The following is a 26,522-nucleotide window of genomic DNA, read 5'->3' on the forward strand; positions in this document are numbered from 1 at the left end:
CCAACAATGTCTATGTTTGCAAGTATATCCTCGTTATAGAGATTCCTATATGTCTGCAATAAGTAAATTTGGACTGGGCATGTTTGGCAACCATGAATTTTTTTTTCCTGATTTTTTTTCCGCAAAAACTAATTTTTCCAATGCCTGTTAGCCCTTTTATAAGGTAAAAATTACTCCAGGTGAAATAAATTTGCCCCTGGTCTGTGGATTGCAAGAAAAACATTTCTGATGGAATTTTTTTTATTGGGAAAATTTCTATTTCCATGATTTAGAGGATAACGATTTGACTATTGTTAATTTGGAGGGATATAACAATTAATTGATGGTTCCTCTAAACAAAAATTGAATAGGTTTGGTTGAAGTTATCTCTTTCCAAGGGTAAACAATGTATGAAAATTTAGAGATATTTTTCCTTTCCAAACTTTTCCAAAAAATTCCTGCAATCCGAACAGAGCTTTAAAAAGCATTTACGAACCTTGGAAAATCATTTTTTGCGGAAAACTTTTTCCAAAAATATTTTTCATGGTTACCAAACATGGCCTAAATCATGTAATTCACAACTAGTTGTTTAATGACAAATGCTTCCCTTAATTTCCCACATATGTATCCAATCTCTCATTTGAGTTGTGCTCTCATTGCATATACTGAAGTTATCCCATGAGCATGATGTGAATGTGGCTTTAATGAGTTCTAATATGCAGCTTTATTGGCCAGAGAATTGTATTTTTGGAACTGGGTTGGAATGCCAAGCGACTCTAGATTCTAGAGTTTCAGCTAAAGCCAAACAAGAGAGAAAGAGAAATTGTTCACTTCACTACACACTAATTACAAATAATTCAAACATAGTTAATTAATTAGATATAATGGAATTAAGTGTTTATTGATCTTATCTTGTTCCCAAATCCAAGTCTATGAATGGTCTCATATCTCTTCAATAGTTGATCCTTTGCTCACATCAATCCATTCTAGAAAAATGACTACTTCAACTAATGATTTTTCTAGTCCAAGAACCAGGCAATAATGTTTCAATATTCCTATAGACTTTTAGAAATGAATTTACCTAAACCCCTACTTTTCAACCACCTTCTATGGTGGTTCAGGACCCACACTTCAAACTTTCCCTTCAAATGTTTCTCCAACAATGCCTTCAAAAGAATCAACACTCGTGATATTTGTACTGATGCAAGAGCGAAGTTAGAAGCCAATCTCTATAGCATTGCATTGCTGCTGAAGTTGGTTTCAATCACATCACTAAAGTACTAACAGCCAATCTCTATAGCATTACATTTTTGCTGAAGCTAGATTAAAGTATTAACTTCCCTCGCTGTTTTGGATTTTGGGAACCGTTTGCGCTTCCAAAACTGATTATTGGACTCAAAATTAAGGGCCCATTTGTTTTGGCTTTTGAGAACCGATTGTGAGTCCAAAACTGATTATTGGACTCAAATTTATGTTTAATTTGAGTCCAATTAGGTTTCTGAATGAGTCCCAAAAGGTAAAGATTGAGTTTGTTTTTTATTTTGAGAACCGATTGTGAATCCAAAACTGATTATTGGACTCAAATTTATGTGTAGTTTGAGTCCAATTTTTTAGAATAAGTCAAAAGGCAAATATTGAGTTAATCGGGGCACGAGCACATTGAACTTCGGTGATACTATAGGTGGGTGCAATTTCACGAGGTGGAAGAAGAGGATCCTGATTTGCAAAACCCCGATCCGAGAGAGGGAGGAGATAATTGTGCAGTCCCTACAAACCAAACTTTTCTTTTCTTTTTGAAAATGTCCCTCCTAACCAAGCTTAAAAGTTAAAACCCATAACCTGGCTCTGTTAGTTTTTTCCCTTGGCTCCTAGGGCGTGTTTGGTAACCATTCTAATGATTATCTTGTTGAAACCCTATAATCCATCCTACGGATTCCTTGCTTGTTTCGGATTTTTAGAACTGATTGTTAATCCAAAACCGATTATTGTGCTCAATTAAACGTAGTTTGCAGTGCAGTAAGGGTTTAGACTCACAATAAGTTCTCAAAATCCAAAACAAAACTCACAATGGGCAAAGGTTACTCATACCCACACGTGATCTTTTGATAATGAGACTGAACTTTATAAAAAAACATAAGGGCAGTGATGAATCGACCCCCTGTGTCTCTCTCTCTCCCCTGGGTTAGAGAGAGAAAGAGGAGAGAGATAGACACATGGGGAGTCGATTTATCACTCCCCAAAACATAATTGGCAACTTCGTTTCACATTGCCTAAGAGAGCATCCGGGAATTGTAATAAACTTTGACAGCTTGTTAAAACATGTAAAATAAGATTATTTCATCTCATTATCAAAACATATCACTAGCCTAAAAAAAATTAAATGTTTGTGCTGAAAACAATTCCCTTTTCTTTTAAAAGTTATTTCCTTTTTTCCTGGGCTGCAACACTGAGATTAAAAAAAAAAAGTAATCATACTCTGGTTTATTTTAGGGGAGTGATAAATCGACCTCATATATCTTAAATTGGCCCCCTATGTGTCTCTCTCTCTCTCTCTCTCTCTCTCTCTCTCTCTCTCTCTCTCTCTCTCTCTCTAACCCAGAGGAGGGAGAAGACGCATAGGGGGTCGATTTAAGATATTTGGGGGTCGATTTATCACTGCCCTTAATTTATTATATTTAGTGTTCTCTTAATTTTTTTACTTTTTAATGCCATTAATCTCATGAGCCATTACAATTACAGCCATTTCTAAAGCATGTCCCCATGATAAATGCAAAGATAGATTTGCATAGTTGCCAAATAGTTAATTATATTAACTTATTACTTAGTAATGCCAAAATCTGTTACAATGCCACTAGTTGATTCCATTAGTTAGTAGTCAAGCTCAATGTAAACAATGGCATTTCTTACCCAAAAATGGGCACGGCCGCTACTCCACCTTCTTGCTGGATTTAGCATCAGTGCTACTTGTCTCTCCATCTTGCGATGACGAACTAGCAGAGGAATCTGTCGCAGTTTTCGACTCATCAAACTCCAGCAGCTGTGCAATGACATACTAATCAGGGCACTTTCACACCAATAAAAGCATACAACGATAATTATGAATCGAAAATCGGGAACAAGCAAGAGTTTTGCTAGGTTAAAAACACAAAATAAATTTAATAAAAGTAGCCAAGTTGAATCTAGGTGACGCCTAAAATTAAATTTTCTACATTGCTGATAAACAGCTTCCCTCTGGTATAACACCAATCAAGATTACGTTAGTGCACTAATATATAAAGAGGAATAAAGAATTTTCTGCAAAGAAACAAATACCAAAGAGGATGCATGAGAATGGCCCAAACCTGTACTAACTTGGGTAAGTCGAAGAAAATGTTTGTTCAATGATTGACGTGGTTAGTTTTGTATTGATGGGTAAGTCAAAGGAGTTTTTGATTGATTAGCTACAGCCAAAACCAAGTTGACTTGGGAGTCAATCATTGACTCAGTCTCTAAACAGTGGGGTCAAACAACCAATGTCCAATAATTTAAAGTTTAAATAGATATTCAGCCAAGCATCGAAAATTCTCAATGCCTCCGATCCCTCTCCAATCATATAATTTAATTCCTTGATATGGGATACCCATTCACACAGATGGTGCAATCATGGATCCCTGAAACCCTTCCTAATCACCAACCAGTCGCTCTATTAAAAAGCATTTACAAATGTAAAAACTAAAAAAGTGTATGGACCTTATCTTAACAATTGGCCCAAATGCTTGGTTAAATATCTCCACGAGCAAGATACGGGGGGTGCTCATTGAATGGGGGTATGTTTAAAAACAAATTTTAATTTCCAATGAAATGTCTAAAATGCCCTTAAGGACATTTACATTTACCTTTTCAATAGAATTAGTTTTAGTTTCCCTTATCATTGTTCTTTCTTCATTCTGTCCCTTTTTTTGTTAATGCAAATTAATCCATCAAAATGGCTCTAGAGAGTAAAAGGAGAGAAGAGAGAGTATTGGAGAAGATCGGCAAAATGGAAAAGAAGGAAAGAAGATCGAAGAAAGAACAATGATATAGGACATGGCAGTCTCCCACGAAAATCACACACAAAGGAAAAAAATTCTTACAAATTTAAAACATCAAACCATTCAAAAAAAAAAAAAACTTAATACATCAAAAAAAATTATTGGAAATCTTTTCCATTGGAATTTTTTATAGGAAATTTTTCCCATAGAAAATAAATTTTCCAGCGTTTTATAAACTCATTTCCCATGGAAATTGTCTTCTAAAATAAGAAAAAAATGAACTTTTAAAAAAAATTGCAATCCTAAGACCTTGGATTTGTTTCCATGAAATATTATTTTCCATGGAATTTTCTCACACCTCATACATAGCACCATTTTTCACCTCGTGATTTGATAGGCTAGGGCCGACCAGTTTACGCCATGCACGGCGCGAGTAGGGCCCACCATTTACACCCATGGTTGAGGCCCACCTGACACATCGGTAGCGGATAGCATAAGCTCTGATGTGTAAAAGAAGCATAGATAGGAGGGAAAGGTTAAGTGCAAGGTGAGGGGATTATGCTAGGGAAAAGAAAGGAAAAGTGACGTAGAAAAGTTGGAAAAGGGCTGTGGAAGAGGGGGATAAAAGGCACCTTAAAGGGGGTTGAAAGGGCAGTGGAAACTAATGGAAATCCTTACTGGGACTAGAAGGGTTGTGTAGGGAATGAGAAGAGGAATTTATTGGGTGGTGAATGAAGGTTTAATTCAAAGGAGATCACGGTAGTTAAAGAGACATGGTTTGTTAAGGAATGGAAACGTTCTTAAAAAATCAAGATGGGATTCATGTGAGGTTAAAGAAAACAACTAATACGTATGATTGTTTCAGTTACACAGGAATCTAGGATGGTTTTCAAGATTGAGGGTTGGTGGTTAGATTCTTGGAGTTAGGTCGAACATGGGTTGGCGTTGGAATGTTTTAAAAGGAATCAAGAAGGTGGTGAAAGGGGTGAATAGTTACATAGGTGGGTATAGAAGGTTCAAGAAAGGTGGGTTTCAAGAACCAAGGATGGATGGTAATTGGTTAAAAGGGTGAACATTCTTGATCGTTTCAAGGATCCAGGAGTAGAAGTTTGGTAGTCGGTTAGCAAGAATGGGTTTCTTGGAGTTAGGGCGAATATAAGGGGGCTGAAACCAAGGTATTTTGGAGACTTATGCATGAAAGTAACCGAGGAATCTTGGTGTTAGTTGAGTCAAATTGGCTGTGGTATTGTACATCAACGGTAAGGTGGTTCAATCAGTTGATAGGTATGGGACATGGGAGACGCTCCTTGTTGCTATCAGGTAGATGTTTGCAAGGTCTGAAACAAGTGATTTGGGACTGTGTTGCGGCTGATTTGAGATGGGTTGAGAAAAGGGTGAAGATGGAAGCAGCAAACCAGGTTGGTTGAGTGGCTGAAGGAAGATGGAGTTGAGAGAGGGAAGCTAGCTCTCGTTTGGACTTTCTGGCTAAGCCTGTGCCTAAAAGTTAGGGAGTTAACTGCTGAAAGTTAAAGGGAGAAAAGGGGCTGGATTGAGGTGCCTAAATAATAGGCTAAGAGGTGGTGATCAGCTAACAGTAGGTGAAGGACAGGGTTTAGGTGCAGGTTTTGACCAACAAAAAGCAACCGCCTTCGGATGCACCTGCTGCTGCTGTGGGAAAACGTGTGTTGCAGCAATGGAGGTGGTAAATCAGTCAAACAAAGTAAGATGGGGAAGACAGATTGAAACACAAATCAGGGTTATTTTGCAATCTTCAATTCCAAGAAAAAAGGGAAGATAAAAGGGGGAGAACCCCTAGAGAAATAAACTTAAATCAAAATAACTCAGCCTTTGAACAGCATAGATGCACCTCGATCATATCTCCCACTAAATTTGGAGTATATATTATCCCTAGAGAAATAAACTTTAATCAAAATAACTCAGCCTTTGAACAGCATAGATGCACCTCGATCATATCTCCCACTAAATTTGGAGTATATATTATCCATGACCGGCTTCAAACAAATAAAACTAAATTAACTTCAACCATGAGCCATTGTTCAACTAAACAACAACAACTAGTTTTATTACCCACTAGGCGATACCCCGAAACCCTGGATCATTGATGCTGGGAGTTCGGATAACATAGTCCACGGAGATGGTGGATCAGTTGGGGCTGAAGCCCTTTTAAGTAAGGGCCTTATCTAGAGCCCTATCGAATCCACTAACTGATCTTTTGATCTCTAAGGGAGAGTAAATACTAGCTTGCTAGAGACCTTTTCACAAAGTGACAGTCCATTTCAATGAAATTGGTTATCTCATTAAACATTGGATTACTACTAAATAAGAAGCTATTTGCTTATGACAAAATAATTTCATTGGCTTGTCCATTGTAGAATTCGTTGCTTCCATAAGAATCTTCAACCACATCAGCTCACATATAGTATGAGTCATCGCACAGTATTATGTCATGGTCTCCCCCCAAGTCACGACCTCCATGGCATTTACCACCACTGAGATCTAAAGAAGACATAGAAATCGCAATACACTGGTCGGATATAAAGGCTATTCTAAACCACACACTAAATGATATTTTCCAGAAAGTTAGCAATAATAAGCTCCTCGTCACCTTCTCAATAGATCCAATTCACATGTAAAGGTTGATCCATTCAGTGTTTTAAAACTCATCAACTCGGTTCGAAACTCAATCAGGTCGATAAGATTTGGAATTAACCTTTTTTGAGTCTAAAAGTTTCAGCGTTTTGGCCTAGTCAAACATGAATCTACACATTGTTTCGATGTGCCAACTCGACAAAGAATCTCATTAAAAAACAGTGCAGGTCCTTGAAGAATCTGACCTTTAATCTGATGGTCTCTGGCTTTACATTTTCTATATAATTAAGCCACCTCAGTCCCCATCAATCCTCATTTAATCCTTCCTTTTCTGCATCTCATTCTTATCCAAAATCAAACTCTGTTAGACCTCATTAGTGATCATCCTATTTAATAATTCGCCAAATGCTTCTGGCGCCCCTTGTACACTCTTCTGTTGGATATCGTTGCCTGCTAATGTTTTTCGCCCCAATGGTCGGTTGTCGGTGTTGTTGCTTTTCCTTATGTTTGTTGCTCCTCTATTTTCTTCTAAGAGATGAGAGTCGAACCTAACTCATTGAACTTCATTCATAATACGTAATTTATGTGCATGGTTTTAAACTTTCATCAACATGTGTCAATTACCATGGAGACTGAAATACGAAGTCAATCAGGACCTAAGTCCAAAGTTTGATTTCTTGCATACGCCCACAAAACTAGAAAATCCATATATCCTAGACCCGTTAATGCACATTCCATTAATAATATTAGTAAATTGAAAAGTAAAAGAAATGGCACAATAATCAACTTTCAAAAAATATAAAATATTAATGCACATTCCATTATAATGAACCTTTGTGTTCCATACATGTGTGAAAACACGTCACTAGCTGTTCGATTTTGTTAAAGTATTATGAATGGTTGTCGTTCTTGTGTGATGGCTTTAAAGTGTGAATTTATGCTTATTCTAGCATTTCCTGAAGTTCCATCTTAAATTTTCATCTTTCCCTGGACTTCCGTATGGGCCCAAGTCCAGAACAAAATCGATGTTTGAATCCTTGCCGATATGATTGATATGCTTGTATTATATTAACGTATATTGTATTAAGTAACTTACATGATGCTGAGTAAATTATATGATGTTAAATAAACTTAAAAAAGACACAATTTTGGCACATGTGCCACATGATCCGGGCTGTGGGTCCAAAGGACGACCAAAACTCAAACCCATTGTGGTTGACCCTACCTAGATCATGTGATCCTAGCCAATTGATTCATGAAGCCTCGTTTAGGTGCCACCCAGAAACCTAAACCGTTGATTCTTGTAGGTCATTATCTTACAAATGGGATGTACATTCAGAATGAGACCAAGACCATGTGGGTCACCTCATGATGGGCAACAAGACCAACAAACTCGATTAGACATGCATTTCCACATGTGGGACCCAAAAATATATTGTTACAATTTTTTCTATTTTTTATTTTTTGTGCATTTTATCGACTCACTTGATTCGGCCAAGTCAGTCGAGCTATCTTGGAATGGCCATGACAAAGGGTTGGCCGATATCTGAGTTTTAAAACATTGGAAACACATTCGACTCTTCCCCGTATACTCACTCAAAAGTCAAAACTCATTTCCTTGTTCAAACTAGAATATATCTCAAACATTCCATACACCTGGGAGATATTTTCGTCCAAAGAATGTGTTCACTTATTATTTACCGACAAGGAACATTACATTTGCACTAACTTGTGGCTCCATAATTTCATAGATTTCTCTCAGACATTCTTCATACTTACTGTTAGACTCAATGGATCCATTTTCAGTTAGAAATTTCAACTTTCCCTCTGCACCAAGGGTTATCTTCACATATTGAGCCCATGGAAGATAGTTGGGCCCATTCAATTTAAAGAGAGAGTTGCATCAGTTGCATTTCCATGATGTTTAAAAAGTTAATATTATTTTCATCTCCATGATGTTTGAATTTTTTATTTTTTTTACAACATTTCCACCATTTTTCAGAAATTTCGGTAATTCAATTGAAATTCCGAATTTCCGAAAAACCGAAAATTCGATTTTTATTTTATTTTTATTTTTTTCATAATTTCAACCGAAATCGAAAAATTTCGGTTTCGGTTGTGGCAGAAACCGAAACCGACATTTCAATCCTTGACATCAACCCAATTCAAACAAAAAAAATGACAGCCACGATCACCAATTAGGGGACAACACTAGCTACTCCACACGAAGGCAACACAATCACAAAATTTGGGGAGAACAGTAACTACACCACAAAAGCAACCAGTCACAAATTACTAAGCACGCTAGCTATTACGCAGAAAGATGACACAATAACACACTGGGGCAGAACATTCACAACTCCACATGAAGACAGCAAAGTCACTAAGGCAGCATACTAGGTACCCCACACAAAGGCAATAAGAGGATCAATCAAGCCGCCCAGACACTAGAGAACACTATTCAAGCGACACAAATGGCATGAAGGCTCTACACTCTTTAATATTGCATGTATACTATTCAAGTAACACAAACCTAAGGAAGGCTCTGCACTCTTTCATATTCCATGTATACAGAAAGGTTTAAAATTTCAGTTTCGGTTGGCACGGAAGCGGAAACATTTCAGTTTTGGTGGAAATTTTGGTGAAAATCATGCAAAATCACATAAATGCATGAAAACATATGCAGATGATGAAATTTTAAGATGAAACTTTGGGAAATCCTAGAATAAGCACAAATACATAGAAACTATCACATAAGCAAGAAAGCCATCCATAATGGCTTAATCACATCAAACACCTAGTGACATGTGTTATCGCACATGTTTGGAACAGTAAAGTCAATAAAAAGAAGTAACATAGTTACCAGGGTGGGAAATGAATTCGTGAAGCGAAACGTGAAACGCATGAAAAAAAAAATTGGGGAACGAGAAACGAGCAAACGATAGAAAATCATAAAACGTCTTAGGAAACGCATTGGAAGCGTTTCAGAAATGATAGAAAAAACACACATGAAACACAAGACAAACACGAAATATGTGATTTTTATTGAAATATGTGATTTTGTAGATTTAAATTTTGTTAATTTCAAATTTCTATTTGAATTTTTCTTATTTTTATTTCCATTACAATATATGCTCTTGTTTTCTTTTTTAATATCTATTCCACTTTTTTTATTTGTTTTTCCAAAATGATTTCCGTAAGTTTCACAAATGTTTCCCACACGTTTCAAATGCGTTTTCTACGAGAGTTGCATATGTTTATCACGCGTTTCACACATGATTTAGATAAGTTTCTCATATGTTTCCCATGCGTTTCGGAAACATTTCTCCAATTTTTTTTATCATATTTAGGAAGCATTTTTGAAATGAGGGAAACGAGTTTCCCGCCCGCGAGAAATGCGTTTTAGGGGAAACGGGTTCCCACCAGCCCAAGGAGTTTCCGGCAACTATGAGAAGTACAATGTAACGAAGTATAAGAAAGAACAATGACCAGTCACCACTCCGAGGACCCCAACTCTATGTCAATACCACATAGAGTTACAAGATATTATTGGTCTCATGTGGATCTGATAACCCATGCATAAGATACGGTTACATTTTATTTTTTTTGAATGGTGTAAAATACGGTTACTTTGCTGTGTGATTCAATAGTGTTGCCTGCCAAATATCATTCTCTACATTAATGAAATGAAATGCAAACCATAACCTCTTTCCATTTTTTTTGTCATTCCAACCATTTTGGTCGAATTTCGGGATTTTGGCCAAAATTTCGGGAATTTCAGGAAAATAATGATGTGGGAGGAATTTAATGAGATTTAGTTTCGATGGGGATGGAAATGGAAACATTTCGGTCGTTACAGGAAAATTCCAGGGAAGTTTAAAACCATGGGGCTTCATACCCTCTATAGCCCACACAACTTCGTGTAACTTCTACAAACTAAGTAACAGTAGCAACACTTACCTTAGTCACCCGGGCAAAGAATAATAGAAAACCTAAAGTTTATTGTAGACAATAAGGGAAAGACCCTATATCTCGTGGTCCAAATCAGTACAAGATAGATCTAGGACTTCCATTGTATGTATCATAAAAAAAAAGGAAAAGAAAAAAGAAAGGAGGATGCCTACCACAGATCACAAGAGGACTGCTCAACAGTCCACATGAAGGCTACAAAGCAAACCAATTGAATGCTTGGATCATGTTAAAGTAAAAGAAAGAAGAGACTTGGAAAAGATAACCAACATGTAGAATAGAAGGAAGAGTGAAGAAGAAAGAAAGAAGTGCAGTGTTTGGTAGTCTCCAAAAAAAATCCAACACACACTATATATATATATATATATATATAATATGGATAACAATGCCTACCAAAATCAACCATTAAAAACACATTTTAATCTCAATAGGCATGAAGTGTCTGGCTTAAGGGCAAACAGCAGCCCTTGTAGAGATTTTTAATTCTTTTTAGAGATGGAGTTCGTGTGCCTCAGTCTAGCTAAAGCTTCCTTCTCCCATATCCATCGAGAAGGAAGTTCAAGGTCAAATAGATTAGCTACTATTGTGGTTCTTTGTTCCAATGAATGGAACAACATGCCCGAAATGTAGTCTCATGTTTTCTTCAGCTCCCCAGTCTTGTTTGGAGGATTTTTTAGCATTGGGCACATTGTTGACTTCTTGTTTTGACAGTCAATGCATCTGCTAGTGTCCCATATATGTTGATATTTTTTTCTAAAATAACAATATGAATACCACTCAAAAAAATATAAATGTTTGTATGATGTTAATATATTTGTACAGACATGTCAGCTATACACTTCTAGAAGTAATGTCCAAATCCAATACAGATGTCAATATCCTAGTCACATACATGGGTATGGTGATGATTCACAGTTCCTAAATGTCATCACTAATCAATATCCATAGAAAAGCCACAGAAAAAAATTGCGTAGAAAATATAAATCTAGATAAATTAAAGGAAATCATATAAAAGTTAGGATATAGAACCAACCTGCTTTACTTCCCCATTCCATAAGCAATGGAGAGCCATGGATCCAATGACAGCAGGTACAATATATAGAAGTGCAGGCTGTAAAGTGCCATAGAAGCAACTTAAAACAAGCCAGGTCAAATAGAAAAAATAAAAATAAAAATAGAAAGAAATATCCACTTGCATTGGGAGAAGAAAAATAAATAAACCCTTCATAAATCACCTGTGCTGCCTGAAACCAATTCATCACAACTATGGTAAGGACCAAACCCAATGTGTATCCAAAAAACGCACTATTGAAGTATCGATTTTCTTTCCCTCTTGACACATCAAAACGCAATGCTAATGCTACAAAAATGCCTGCAGAAAGCAGTATGTGCTGGTGATATTGAAATCAAAGTACGAATTATGAAACATTGCAAGCGAGAACAGATCACATATGCCCAATATTGGTATAAACATAACAGATTGTAAAACACTGAGCCTCCAGTTGATTCACGCACACATTACCGCAAGTGCATGCACATGCACGACGCACACAGACACACAAATTCATGAAAGTAAGCATACATCAATCAAATTAAATTTGATTCTGAACAATAAAATTGGACTAAATTACAAGGTCTTTAGCTAATTTGACTGCTTAGAGCTGAACACAGAAGGATAGCTGGAAAGGATTTGCACTGAATTGGAAAAGACGGAGACCTAGATCTCTCTTTCTTTCTTTCTTTTTGAATGGTAAGTGGCCTAGATCTTCAACTCAAATTTCACTACCTGATAATTAATAACACCATGAGTGGTATGGATAATGAATATAATTAACTGCAAGAATCAAGAGTTTAATAGGGCTATATGTTATAGGCACAGAACATCAATTATGGCATACCGGATAAGTAATCTTTTTATGAGCACCGAAAGGTTAATTTGGAGGCTGATTCCTTGGCTAAGGAAGAATGAGATGGCTGATTTAGAAGTACATCATTTTCATAGTTCTCGCACAATGCATTATTTGAAGAGCTTTTATATTTCGTTCGCATGACCAGCTCGGTAGGGTTTCCATGTAAAGCATTTTGTTTTCTAGATGAACTTTCTTATAAAGAAAATAAAATTTGGTAAAAAAACATAAGTGAAGGCAAAAATGTACTTTTTCGAAAGGACTAAAAAATTTTACCCTGTCGTACAAATTCTGCAAAATGATCCTTCCTAAGAAACTAGTGCATCTCGATGTATGGGTTCCAATTCCAGAGGTGTTAAATCATATATACATTTGCAAATATTACTCAAGGTAGTTTTTCATTTCCCATTGCCCTTGTTGCCAAACACAGTGACAGCATCACAGAAAATTAAAAAACCTAGCAAAAAACTTTGCAACATTTTCATAGAACAAAAACAATATTAAGACAAATGCATGATTTGAAAAATCTCACAAGATGTATGCACTTTGTTTTACTCGACAATGTCCCACAATATTTTCATGCACACTTAACTGTTTATTGTTTCATACAACTTTTTCCTTGCCAGGAAAACCCGAGAAAAAGATTTGTAACAATGCTACCAATTTGATTGCAAGTGGAAGACCATAGCTTGAGAATATGGTTCTGCATTTTAAAAACTTAACCAACTCAATTGAGGTTTGAGACCGACGCTGTTCATATTTAAGATGCTGTTAAAGCTTAAGAAAGCCAAGAAAAACGGGATAATAACTTAGAAGCTGTAGAAGTCCTTCATGAGTAAATTGAATTTTCATACAAACTGGAAAGAACCCAGATATCGGATTTTCACCTTCCGTTTGAGCATTGGTTTATATTTATAATGTTCATAGTTCTGATTAAATTTTTTATTGTTTTACATTGTTAGATTATAAAGTTATAAACTGTATTTCACCCTAGAACGATAGTTTCTTAATCCTGATGACAGTAATGATGAAATGCACTGATGAATAATAACTGACATTGCTCATCACTAATGGGGATAAACTTACTGTGCTATTTATAATGACCATGAGCCACAGATTAAGAGCTGCGAGTTGTCAGTTATCATTACGATCCAATGGATACACATTGGTTAAGTTGAGCTATTTGATGTGAATTTTTTATTTTTATTTTTTTTCTGAACAGTTGCAATTTCATTCAAAGAAAAGGACAGACCGAGACGGTCATCCCCAACAAGTACAAGAAATGAGATATTTGATGTGAATTTATATGGCTAGATATTTTATATTTTTGTTCTTGTGAATAATGACTGGCACGGATAGAAATGAACAGGTAAGAAATTAAACCTCCAACCTGGAATTACAATATCACCAAGCCCAAGCATGGAGAATGGTCGTGCAGAATCAGATGTTGGAAACAAAAGCTGCAAAAAAATAACAAATCACCAAAGATTATGTAATACAGAATAATGAATGTGATTCCAAATTGAATTCATAAATTACTCATATGAGACAAAATTGACCATAGTGCAAAATTAATAGTAGTAGTTAAATGAAAAACTAACCTTTATGGGGGCATCAAAAGATTTCGCAACACTGACCATCACCGGCGTAAAGAACACCCAGAAGATATCATACACAAACAATCCAGCCTGCCATGAAACTCTAGATATAAATTGCATGAAGAATTTCAAACAGAAAAAACACCATTCAAAAAATAATAATATTTCAAACAGAAAGAACCATTTCTAGTCTGGTGAGAATATTCATAAAGATTTAAGACAGAAGATTTCTGAAAGGATACCATTGAAAAAGAAGATTTCTGGAAGGAAACAGTAAATTGCTTCTTTATGGAGAGTCAAAATATCTTCAGTGATAGGTGTAGACGTAAAAATTATACAACCATGAAAAGGTGTTGAGAAATCTCAGTGAACAAATCAGCACTGCAGACCTCAATACATGTTAGGAATGAATTATCTTCTTTCAAATTGTACCCATATGTTCAAGTAAGATGAAATCATTATTCCGTTGCTTTTATAACTAGCGCACACAGCAAAAAAATAATAAAAACAGAGAAATTCTTCCTCTTTCATTTTTCAGCATTTGCAATTCATACAGGAGAACCTCAAGCTATCTCACAACTCTAAAGCCCCTATGCATTCTTTAAGCTTCTGTTGTTAAGATGTAAATTTGAATCAAACTACAGCCATCTTATTTAAACCATTTCAAAAAATAGAGCAAACAACCCTAAAAGTACCTCACATTTTTTCTTGATAAACCCCATTAGAATCAACTTAAACTCAACTCTATACTCAACTCTATACTCAACTCAACTAAGCCTTTGTCCCAAACTAGTTGGGGTCGGCTAGACTCAACTCTATATTAAAATAAAATCACTAAAATTTCCAAAAAATCAAAATAACATCATCCTTCAAATTTCAGTCCAAAGTAGGGGGAGTGTTTTGTTCTTTTTTGAGGGCTGAGCATGGAGGAGATTCAAGCACCTTGTTTGCATCAATTGTGGATAGTAGTGCATAAAGGAGCATCGGAAGGTTAAGCTAAAGACGTCCCCTTCAGCCCCAAGGACTTGATAGTTTAAAAATTGGTGGATATGGGAGTAACAAGAAAAGATAGAAACAAGTTAGCCTATTACTCGACAAAATGGAACAGTGAAACTCAAAAGATTAAGAGGATTTTTCACCTACAAGATCTTTCCAAGAGCAAGCGTAGAGAAATTTGAATAAGGATCAATCACTTAACAAGCAAAGGGCGTAAAGTAAAAGCTCTACAATATGCCAATGATTAAAAAGAATAATGAATAAAGGAAAAACGAGAAAAAACTTTTATCAAAATAGGACGAGAATGGTGTACATTGGGGTTGTGCCAGTAGCTCAATTGGTTGAGGTTTTAGTATCTCAACCTTGAGGCGTAGGTTCAATCCCATTTTCCTACCAACAAGACAGAGAGAGAGAGAGAGAGAGAGAGAGGTGTATTGAAAGAAAAAATACTCTACTAACTGCACAATTCAACACAAGAAAAATTAGACACCCAAGTTTCTACTTAGAAATCAAACATATGCTATTTTTAAAAACAATTATTTCTCAACTAAGACATAACTATAAGAGTTAGGTTAGATCAACCAACTATGTTGATATGCAAACCTAAGGCTAAGACTCCAGGTCAAAAGTCACATGACTTTGGAAGTATACCAACAAGAAAACAACGAGCACATGGAATGCACATTGAAGATTCCAAATGTATTCTTAAAGCATGAAATGGGACCAGTTTAACACCCAAAAATTCATACAGAAACATGTGATGATTTCAAATGGAGTGGCCCAACAAGCTATATAATTTTATATTATCTAGACATGCTAAGTGGACATTATGCAAGTGAAGGGTCAAAGCAAAGATCAATAGAGGAAACGGGGACACGCCTAAGCAAGAAAGGCATCCATAATGGCTTAATCACATCGATAGGATGTGATTAGAAAAAACTAATTCGTAATCGGCTATGATTTGTCGGACACGGTGAACTCCCAAAATTTAGAAACGGGGACACACCTAAAATAGAAAGTACATATAATCATGATTTTTGGACACATATTCGTGTGCCGAGTTTCGACACGGACATGAGGTATCTAACATGGCAACCACTAAAAATCTAGAAACAATGTCACACTCATACACATACATACATATAAAGTCACTGACACTTCTAGTAGTACACTTAAAAGTGTCTAAAGGAGTGTCGACACGTGTGGACACGGGTGTCGTGTCGGACACGACACGACACGCGTGTGCAATAAATTCAAAGTGTCGGCCAAATCATAGGTAATCGGCATATGCTGACATAGACCATTGTGCTCTTTGTAATGAGACCAGGGAATCAGTTGATCATATGTTTATGCATTGCAAACTGGCTAGAAAGTGTGGAGTAGTATATTGGGCAGATTCGGTATATCTTGGGGGTTCCCAAACAAGTTCATATATCTCTTGGAGTGTTGGTCGCCGGTACCTTGGAGAAAAAAGGAAAGATCCTCTGGAATGTAGCAATGCTAACAACAATTTGGGTTCTCTGGAAAGAGAGACACACCAGTATTTAAAGGTCTGTCAAGAGCTATTCATTCCTATATTTCAAAGTGATCGCATTACTATCTCATGGGTGAAGATTATCCCATGCTTCAGGTTTGTGTCTGCTTTTGATCTACAGAATGGATGGAAGGATATTTGTTTTAGCTCAAAGCAGGAGATCCCCATCATGCAGGAATGGAACCCACCTGACCATCGACTGGCCTATTAAAGTTCAACTTGGATGGGTCTAGTATGGGAACCCAAGACCAGCAGGAATAGGTGGCATTCTCAAAGACAAGACGGGGCTACTGAGATGGGTGTTCACAGGCCCCATAGGGGTCACAGATTCAAGCGAGGTGGAGGTTAGAGTAAGGCATCAAGCTACTGGATATAGAAACCATGGACAAAGTAGTTGCAGATGGGGGATTCTATGAATGTAATGAGAGGATTAAATTCTTATCCGTGGAGGTTTGCCCATTTTTTTGATGAGATTCATGACCGTGTAGGGGACTCGAATATCACATTTTAGCACGTCATGAGGTCTGCAAATGGTGAAGCCAACAGGCTAGCCATGGATGAGGTTTCTAAGGAGAATTTGAAGCTATTTGATTTCCTCCCTCCTTGAGATTTTTCTCTAGCCCCTTCTCTTTCCATTTGGAGGGGTGGTTCTTACTATGAATTTTTCCTTTCCCTATTTTCTTTGTATTGACCATCTCAATCTTGTCCTTTTCCCCTTGTTTTTAATAACGTGGTTGCTATCGTTCAATAAAATTGGCACAATAACATCGAACACCTAGTGACATGCATTGTCACACATGTATGAAACTTGTAAAGTCAGTAAAGAAGTACAATGTAATGAAGTACAAGAAAGTATAATGAATAGTCTCTCCTCCAAGTATCAATCTTTACATAAATGAAATGAAATGCAAATCATAACATCTATCTTTCAAAAAACTGCAAATCAGAACATCTTTCCATTTTTTGTCATTCGAATCATTTCAGTCGAATTTTGGGAAATCGAAATTCCGGGAAAATAATGACATGGAAGGAATTCATTGAGATTTCATTTCGATGGGGATGGAAACGGAAACATTTTGGTTGTTTAGGTGAAATTTAAAAGCATGGATAAATGAACAACATCCATCCTTATGCCAATATTCATTGCTTACTGTAAACTGTAGCAAAGCAGTAAGCATACAGCATACTCCCCATGGCATTACAAAGGCATCCACCATAGAGGTGACACTCTGACACCCTCCCATGATTTATCTACTTAGGAAATCAGATTATTTTAGCAGTTCTTTCCCAACACCAAGCAAAATGCCTTCTAAGCAAGAGAGAAGAGATCTTGAATGTAAAATGATAGTTTCAACATGAGAAATCATCCATAAAATTTATTTAGGGGCCGTTTGGATGCGCAGTTTTTAGAATCCAGGTTTTAGTTTGAAAACAGTGTAAAAGAGGGTTCATGATCAGGCTGCTGCATGTTGTTCTGACAGCGTTTCTTAGATTTTAAGTAAGAAATCCACGTTTTAGAAATCTCCCACATCCTGAGATTTCTAAAACCTGGAAACATGGGACGATCTCCTGCTTTCTTACTGTCGGAAAGAAGGGCGAGAAATCAGAAAACGACGGCTGGTCTCTTTCTTCTCTCATCTCCCATGTACAGTTTTGAGGAAATCCAAGATTCTAAAATCCGCGTATCCAAACGGCCCCTTAATGTACAAAAATAAACCTTGAGCTTGGTTTCATGCCTTTCTTCTATTGGCAATCTAAGACCTAAATTTTGCTCGGCAAAGGCTTCTGTCCAGTAGAAATCCAATTAACAGCAGATCCCACATGCTGGTGAGAAGAAACAGAAGACGGAAGTCCCTTGCTCACCTCCCCCGTCCAAACATGCCACCCCTACACCTCCATTCGCCCTTCCTACCAATTCCCACACCCATCCTCATCGAGCAGCAGCACATCTACTTCGTCCTCTACTATCCACTTCTCTAAAATAAGGTAACCAAGCATCTCCGTTTCGAATGTTAGGATCCTCGCAAACACTTACAGAGAAGCCAAAAAACATTTAAGATTCCCATATAGTTTGGAACAGCTGTTTTACACCTTGTCTGGTTGAAAAGTGTCAGCCTAAGGGTTCAATAATCAGCCATGTTTCGATGACTTACAAACCAAAATTGATTGTTGTGATTTCGACTAATGATGTTGCTATGCAAGTGTATATGCTTAAGTCAGGTCAATAGTGGAATCATCTCAACTTGCACCTTGATCCAAGTACCATAGCCCAAGCTTGATGATCAACACTTGGATGGAGACACGTAGCCGGACCAAATTGAAGATGTTCAACAATTGGATGGTGTCAGGAAGCTGAACTCAATTGAAGATGTTCACAAGCAAAGGTAAATACCAAGAAGCCTCACACTCAAAGCCATGCCAATATGGGTCTTATTCATTTAATTCATCTAAGGTGGCTGCCTCTGATGCAACAGAGTGACAGGCACTCGGCGAAATGCCTTCTGCGATGGACGCTAGCAAATCCCATGTATGTATGTATATGTGTATGTATCTACACACATATGCATATAAAGAGCACGATGCAAAATGTCACAACATTCTGCACAATGAGTTGGAAAGCAAAATAAAATGCATTATAACAAGACCAGCATGGCCAGTCAGATGTTAAAATATAAAGACAACAGAGCCAAGCTTGTGAATGCCTCTACTTAAGGGCAACAAAAGGATTTCTAGACAATTATGTAACTCTAGGATTCAATTCTTACCAATAAGATGGCACCGGTTTTAAAGGAACCAAGAGACAGCATTTCAATTCCCTGCAAGACAAAACAAAATTAGGAATGTTTAGCTACATAATGTTCTACAAATGCAATATTATGTAACAAGATAAAGGATATGGAAAATAATTGCAGGGGTGCTGATTCAATCAACAGACATTTTCAATCAGCAACTACTCATTAATAAATAAAGAGAAAGTATAGAATTTATCCAAGACATTAGATAACTCAGGTCACAGGAACAAAAAGATATTGCCCAAAAAAAGACAGGCTAAGATAGCAATTACACACTAGCAGCAACTTCGTACCCAGCAGTAAGATCAGCAACTTCGGCATTTACAGATTCAAAAATAGAATCTTTAAACAAAAGAATAATTAAGTATTCGACATCAAAAATAAAGATATTAGTTCCTCATGAAAGCCCAAGTCAAAATATGAATTCAAAACAAAGAGAAATCCAAAAAAAATGGCAAAAAGCTAAGAATACTCTAGGGAAAAGGTCAATCTACCCTCCATGATAAATAATAAGAGATGATCTTAAGCCTAAGAAATCATCCCTTGGGCAATCCGAGTCCGCGGACAAAAAAGCATGAAGATTGTGTCATGGACCATTACGAGCACTGAATGGCCCAGATAGGAAAGATTTCTTACAGACCTAATCAGGCCTGTTCGATCTGACATTATTCTTTTAATGGATAAAAAATTGAAGTATGTCACCATATTATCTGTTAATGCAGGCTAAAGCAGCCATTCTTCCCACCCTAGGCCTTTTCGGGCGTATTTGGATTTTTTTTAATGGTAATTCATTAAAAATCAAGTATTAAACAAGGAACAACGAGGCTGAGGCCTGAGGGGGTCTCAAAACAACAAAAAAGAGCAACAGAAATGCCTAGCGTAAGAGAAGAAAGAGAAAAATACAAAGAGGATCACAATCCTCGGAGAAAGATAGTTAAAAACCAAAATCTCATATCTTTGGCAACACCGGAATGTGCAAGCCTATCAGTGATGCAATTGGCTGATAGCCAACTCTCTGTAGGGTTAATTGACTTGGTTGATGAATAGAAGTTCATGTTTCTCAATCTGGGCCCAAATATCCTTGAATGCCTTCTCATGGTTAATTGTATATATGCATCCCACAACAAATTCGAGAGGAAATGTCGTTGCTAGAATTTGACCAGAATCAATGATGGGCAGAGAGGCCCCTGGTGCATTGCAAAAGATTTTAATCTTCTCCAACGGCCAAAAGAGAGACATAGTGCCCCCAAATTAACACGATAAATTGTACACGTTCTTGACCTTCATTTCAAGACTTGACCTTGATGAACTACCTTTTCATTGGGATCAATTCACTTGATTGAGTAATGAAGAAAATACTATTGTATTTGTTCGAAATGAGATGAGGGTTAGAGAGGAAGAAGAGGAGTGAAGATGATGGGGAGTCTCCACTAGAGAGCTCCTCATGTAAATGATGTATATATAGTCCCCAAATAGCGCAACAGTGTACAATGACTATAATACCCTCTAATATAGAGGTAATGCCTAAACTACCCTTACATGTTATCTAACACTCCCCCTCAAGCTGGAGTGTATATACTATGGAACTCCAGCTTGCTACAAAGAAACTACAACAAACAACTAAAGATAACAAAAAATAAAATAAGCTCATACACACATCCATCTTTGTATAACGATCCTCAAGCTGGTGTGATGAATACATAATGAAAAGCATAATAAAAGACAACGGCCACCATGAGAGTACAATCGTCGAGATCAGCAGCCACCAAAAAGGAACAGCTCCCCTTGAAGCATCATTACGGCAAGAGCGATCAAATTTTTTAGGCCTCCCTAAATGAGAGCCCGGCGAATAAATCTGCAAACCACGAAGAATCGAATAGAGACACCACGGCAAGGAAATAGCAACGATCCATCGAGCAAAAAGGGCACACCAAAGGCGCGCACATGAGCAACGTTGAAGCACCACGAGCGGAAACATCAGCTAAAAAGAACAACGCCAATAGAAGAAGAACAATCACCAGAAAGATGATCGGAACCAATCAATGACGGGAGACACTGTCCTCTAGAGAGATAAGGTCGACGGCAGGACATCATCGCCTGAAGATAAGAAGAAGCGGAAGAAGAGGAAATCAACCAACAGTGGGGAAATAATCGTTTGGAGACAAAGTCGACGGCATGAACATCGTCGCCTGAAGATAACCAACCAGCGATAGGGGAACCATCGTATGGCGACAAGGTCGACGATATGAACATGGTCGCCTGAAGAGAACACCAACCAACGACGGCGGAAAGCACATCACCCGGGGCAGAGAACCAATCAACGACGAGGACACCATCGTCTGGTGAGACAAGGTCGACGGGGACATCGTCGCCTGGGGAGAACAATGCGAAGAACTGATAATGCCAAGAGGCAACTGACAATGCGAAGGAGAGCTAACAACCAAGAATGGTGAAATACATCAAAGAGAAGAAATGATAATGCAAAGAGGAGGCAAAAACAACCATAGACAAAAAACAAATATCAACTAGAGAAGACAACAAGACTGAATAGGGAGAACACCCAACAAGAACATAAAGGAATCACAACAACACTCCCCCTTACAAGAGCCCAGATATAGTAACAAGACAAGAGAAAAGACAACTCAAGAACTACATGACAACATCAAGAAAAAGACAACAAAGAAGACAACATCAACAAAAAGACAACTCAAGAACTACATGACAACAAGAGGAAATACCAAGAACCAAGGAAAAAGACAACACAAAGACCCCACATGACAACACTCCCCCTCAAATTGAAGGCCAAATACCTTCAACTTGCAAAAAAGAAGACAATCAAGGCACCACACCTCTCTAGGACATTTCATCGAGCACTTGATGGGCACCTTGGACAGGAAGAGAAGGCCATAGAAGCAAAAAAAAATATAAAAAAGAGAAAATAAAGAGAATGGGAATTGAGATTTGGGAATAGAATAAGGATTTGGGGGAGTAGATTTACACAAACACAAGCCATCAAGGAAAAAAAATATAGAAAAGAGAAGAATAAAGGAATTTGGAGTTAATTTGGGATGCCAAAAGAGAAAGAAAGGAAAGAATAAGAGTTTTGGGTTGAGATTTGGGGTTTGGGTGGGAAGCCAAAGAAACCAAAAAAATATAGAAATGAGAAAATAAGGAGATTTGAGACTTGGGAATCAAAAGAGAAAGAAAAGGGAGTTAGGGTTGGTTTTGGGGAATACGGCAACCCAAAACAGGGTTTGGAGAGGTCACGGCAAGAGAGTTTTTTTTTGTGTTTTACGCACAACATTTTGTGTTTTCACGAGAGACAGAGGGAGAGTATGCAAGAGAGAGATTTTCGGAAAAAGAAAAGAAAGAAATGGGATTGCGCACGAGAGAAGAGGGTATTTTGGGATGCGCGTGGGTCACGGCAAGTCAAGGAGGTGGCGTGGAGAGAGAGAGAGAGAGAGAGAGAGAGAGAGATAACGAGGGAGATATTTGAGGGGATTTGAGAGAAATCTGAGAGAGAGAGAGAGAGAGAGAGAGATTTTAAGGATATCTCAGAGAGGAAATATTGCTCAGATATCCTAAAATACAATGAAGAATACTTAAACCAGTTCAACAATAACGCAATGAAGTACTAATAATGCAATGAAGAATGAAGAGTACTTCAGAAATATTGCTATTAGGAAATACCTAATTAGAGATCAATGCTCTGGATAGGAAGCAAGAATTTTCTCTACCGTTAGAAGAGAGATGCTTCAAACCCCTACTTAAAAATGGAAGGATTAAATGAAGACTAAAAGGTCTTCTCGAGGCAAAGATTTAGAGTCCTCTAGTTGGAAGTTGGAGAGACAACCTCTTGACCTAAGAAAAGTTTAATTCAGACATTCAGAATGTTGATGAGGTCTATGAAGTGAAAAAACGAATGGAGGAAGCCATAATCTAGTATTTCCCCTCAATTTTCTCTTTATAATGAAAATCTTGCCCCATGATCTATAGTTGTCTTCCTCAACTATCATCTATGGCTAAGTCAGTTTGTTTGAACACCCATTTTACCAAAAGATGAAGTGAGCAAGGCAGCATTTAAATTAAATAAGGACAAAACTCCTAGTCAAGATTGTTTTTCTTTTCTTGAATGGTAAATGGGAGACTAGTCAAGATTGTTTCCCTATAAGCTTTTATCAAGAGTTCTAGGAGATAACAAACATGACACTTTGCAAGTGCTGGAAGAAAAAAAAAATTGTCATCAAATCGTAGGAGCTTTCAATGCAATGTTTATGGCCTTAAATCTTGAGTTGAGAAATGCAAACAACACCAGGAATTTAGGCCAGTCAAAAAGGTTGGTGATATCTATAAGATCATACTTAAGAATTGAAAAGATTAGGCATGTCCATGTTCTCCAAACCTTCAGAGTAGAATTTTGAGAGGTTCAGAGATTATTCATAGCGGTCCATTGGTATCTCATATTTAATAAGTCGATGTTATCAACCTTGCATAAGCTTCGGAGGTTTAAGCTAAGATCCCTTACCAAACGACCCCCTAATTTCAGTTAAATATATCAGAATTTGATTAGTTAGTGTATGCAAAAAGTTGTGGTTATTATTTTATTTTTTTTTGAAATGGTTGTGGTTATTATTATTATTAAAAATTTATCCAACTCATGCCCAAATTCCCCCCAATACATGTCATGAGAAAAAGAGACCACCAATTTCCAGACCAATAAAAAGGAAAAGGGACAACATATAGCTTGCACAAAGAAATCATTAAAAACAGAATCTACTATGGACAAGGAAAAAGCAAACCTGAATGCAAAACGCAAGCCCCAATATATTGTTTGCCAGCCAATGCTTCTGTGAAGCATACCATGCACAGAAAAAGGTTCCTGGAATTGACGCAATAATCTGAGACTTTGTGAACTCCACCTCCACAGCTGCACAAGAAATTGACACAAACATTATTACCAAAAGGCCAAAAAGGAAACCCCAAGCAATTTACATATAACCACAGCCAAGCTACATTGGATAAGATACATAATAGAAAATGACCAAAAGAAAGAATGTACATGCTGCCCAATATAGTAGTAGGAAGAAGAAAAATCATCAGCTTTTCAGAAAGGAATCCTTAAATTGTCACAAGTGGTCCACTAGAAATTGGCCATGGTTAAGAAGTTTAGTTTCACACACAAACACATGGATGTTAACAACTGCTTAGGTAAAATACATAAGCACATGGAATTCAAAGAAATGCGTCATAGAACATATATTTAGAACAGGTCATTTTAGATTCTAAGACTTCAAAATCGATGAACCATCCAGTGTGCACTCTCCATGGTGTGAGGAACAGATCCTTCTGCCATTTAGCTATAAATATTTTAGCCTGAAAGGACGAATAGAGAACAACATCGATCACCATTATGCTAGTAAAGCTCATAATTTGGAGACTTGTTCCCAAACCACCTTTATTTTTAGAACTACAAACTTGATCCCAGCTACCGAAATGAACTTTTCAGAATGGAGCATCATTCAAGAGGAAAATTGTCATAGCTTTTGGGTTACAAATCCACCTTCATTTTCAGCCGTGCAAGTTTATACGATTGAGGATGTAGTGGCTCCTTAAAATTTAGTTTCGTCTCCATCTATTGGAAGACAAAGTTTTCCAAAACTTCCACTATCGATGATTGGGTTACAAATCTTTCCAACTACGGCACAAAATGTACAAAGCGTCCACTGTGCGCAAGAACAGGTCAAATTCAAGATTCTAGGACTCCAAACACAACAAACCATCCACTGTGCGCTCTCCATGATGAATGACCAGTCCCTTCTACCATTTAACTATAAATATTTAAGCCCGGAGGGTTGACCACCATTACGCCAGTACAGCTCATAATTTGGAGATTTATCCCCAAACCATATTTATTTTTAGACCTGCAAACTTGATCCCAGCTACACAATTGAAGTTTTCAGAATGTAGGAGCATCATTCAGGAGAAAATTTCTCAGTTTTTTAGTCAGAAATCCACCTTCATTTTCAACCATGCAATTTTATACGGTTGAGAATGTGGTGGCTCATTAAAACTCAGTTCCGTCTCCATCTATTGGACGACGATGTTTCCAAAACTCTCACTATCACTTATTAGGATGCAAATCTTTCCTCCAACAGTACAAAATGTTCGAAAGATGTGGCTTCACAACCAATCATCATTGTCTTCCTTGGAATGAAAGTCGCTCATTAGATCACAAGAGACTCGCATAACTTCGCAATTAAGAACACAATTCTCCTCTTCTTCATTGTGTGCCTTATCATCACATTCAGTCTCCAGTCCGCAGCCATGCCTTGGATCTTGCAGTATGGACACTCCAGGCTGATAAATGACCATTTTCTGAAAACATGTAGCATATAATGTTTGAAATAGCTACCTTTGTACTCCTTTCACTGGAATGTTCAACTGCCTTCTCTCTAACAAGAGAGAACTAAGGGTTGCCTCACCTATCCTCCTCGACCATGACCAATAGGTCCTCAAGCTTAATTTTCCATGCGCATACAATCATGTTATAGGATTAGCAGCTACCCTCTTTTGTTGCTCTCCACTAGTGGTCGGAAGCTTAAAAAAAATTCAAACATTACACATGTTTTGATGAGCTCAAGGTCCTAGGTTGACAATCATAGTCTTAATAAATCTTTAAGTCTTCTGTTTTTAACAACTCACTCTGTATATAAATGGTAGGACTCCTTCATGTATTCATTTACCAATCGATCTGCTCGCTACAAAAATGTGGTATTTGGATTATTATTCACATGATTAGCGAGCAATTTTTCTCATAATCTTTTCTCCATCACTTCCATGATGTGATCTTTTCCTTTCCAAACAGCCATGCCAAGCTATAGGATTTCAACTTTAAAGACAACAAATTAACTTTCTTATCTTTGAAAATTCTTTAAGAATTTCTAAATGATGCTAACAAGCAAACAGCTTGTGGTTGATCCCACCATGCCAACATGTTGGATTTCAACTTAAAAGCCACTATCGTAACTTTCTTGTCTTTCAAAACGTCCAGGTATTTGAAGAAATTCTGTCTGAGGATAAGCCAACCATAAGATTGTTTTGGAGGTCACGGTCCATCAAACTCCAAT

The 26,522-nt window shown here is 37.3% G+C and overlaps 1 protein-coding gene across 2 annotated transcripts in view; it reads right to left on the minus strand.

The window, feature by feature from the left end:
- Positions 1–2,759: 2,759 nt before the first annotated feature.
- The window catches only part of LOC143882130 (signal peptide peptidase), a 31,628-nt gene continuing 7,865 nt past the window's right edge, over positions 2,760–26,522 (minus strand). For both annotated transcript variants that reach the window (XM_077385563.1, XM_077385564.1), the window contains 7 exons: positions 24,195–24,322; positions 19,369–19,419; positions 14,077–14,163; positions 13,866–13,935; positions 11,804–11,940; positions 11,602–11,679; positions 2,760–3,016 (listed from right to left, as the gene is read on the minus strand). In XM_077385563.1, coding sequence (XP_077241678.1) covers positions 2,906–3,016; positions 11,602–11,679; positions 11,804–11,940; positions 13,866–13,935; positions 14,077–14,163; positions 19,369–19,419; positions 24,195–24,322 — 662 coding nt within the window. In that variant the 3' untranslated portion in view covers positions 2,760–2,905. The remainder of the gene's footprint in view (positions 3,017–11,601; positions 11,680–11,803; positions 11,941–13,865; positions 13,936–14,076; positions 14,164–19,368; positions 19,420–24,194; positions 24,323–26,522) is intronic.

Source organism: Tasmannia lanceolata, unplaced genomic scaffold (genome assembly GCF_043159265.1).
Source record: "Tasmannia lanceolata isolate RefF3 unplaced genomic scaffold, GAP_Taslan_0.1 ptg000007l, whole genome shotgun sequence".
NCBI classification, from domain to species: Eukaryota; Viridiplantae; Streptophyta; class Magnoliopsida; order Canellales; family Winteraceae; genus Tasmannia; species Tasmannia lanceolata.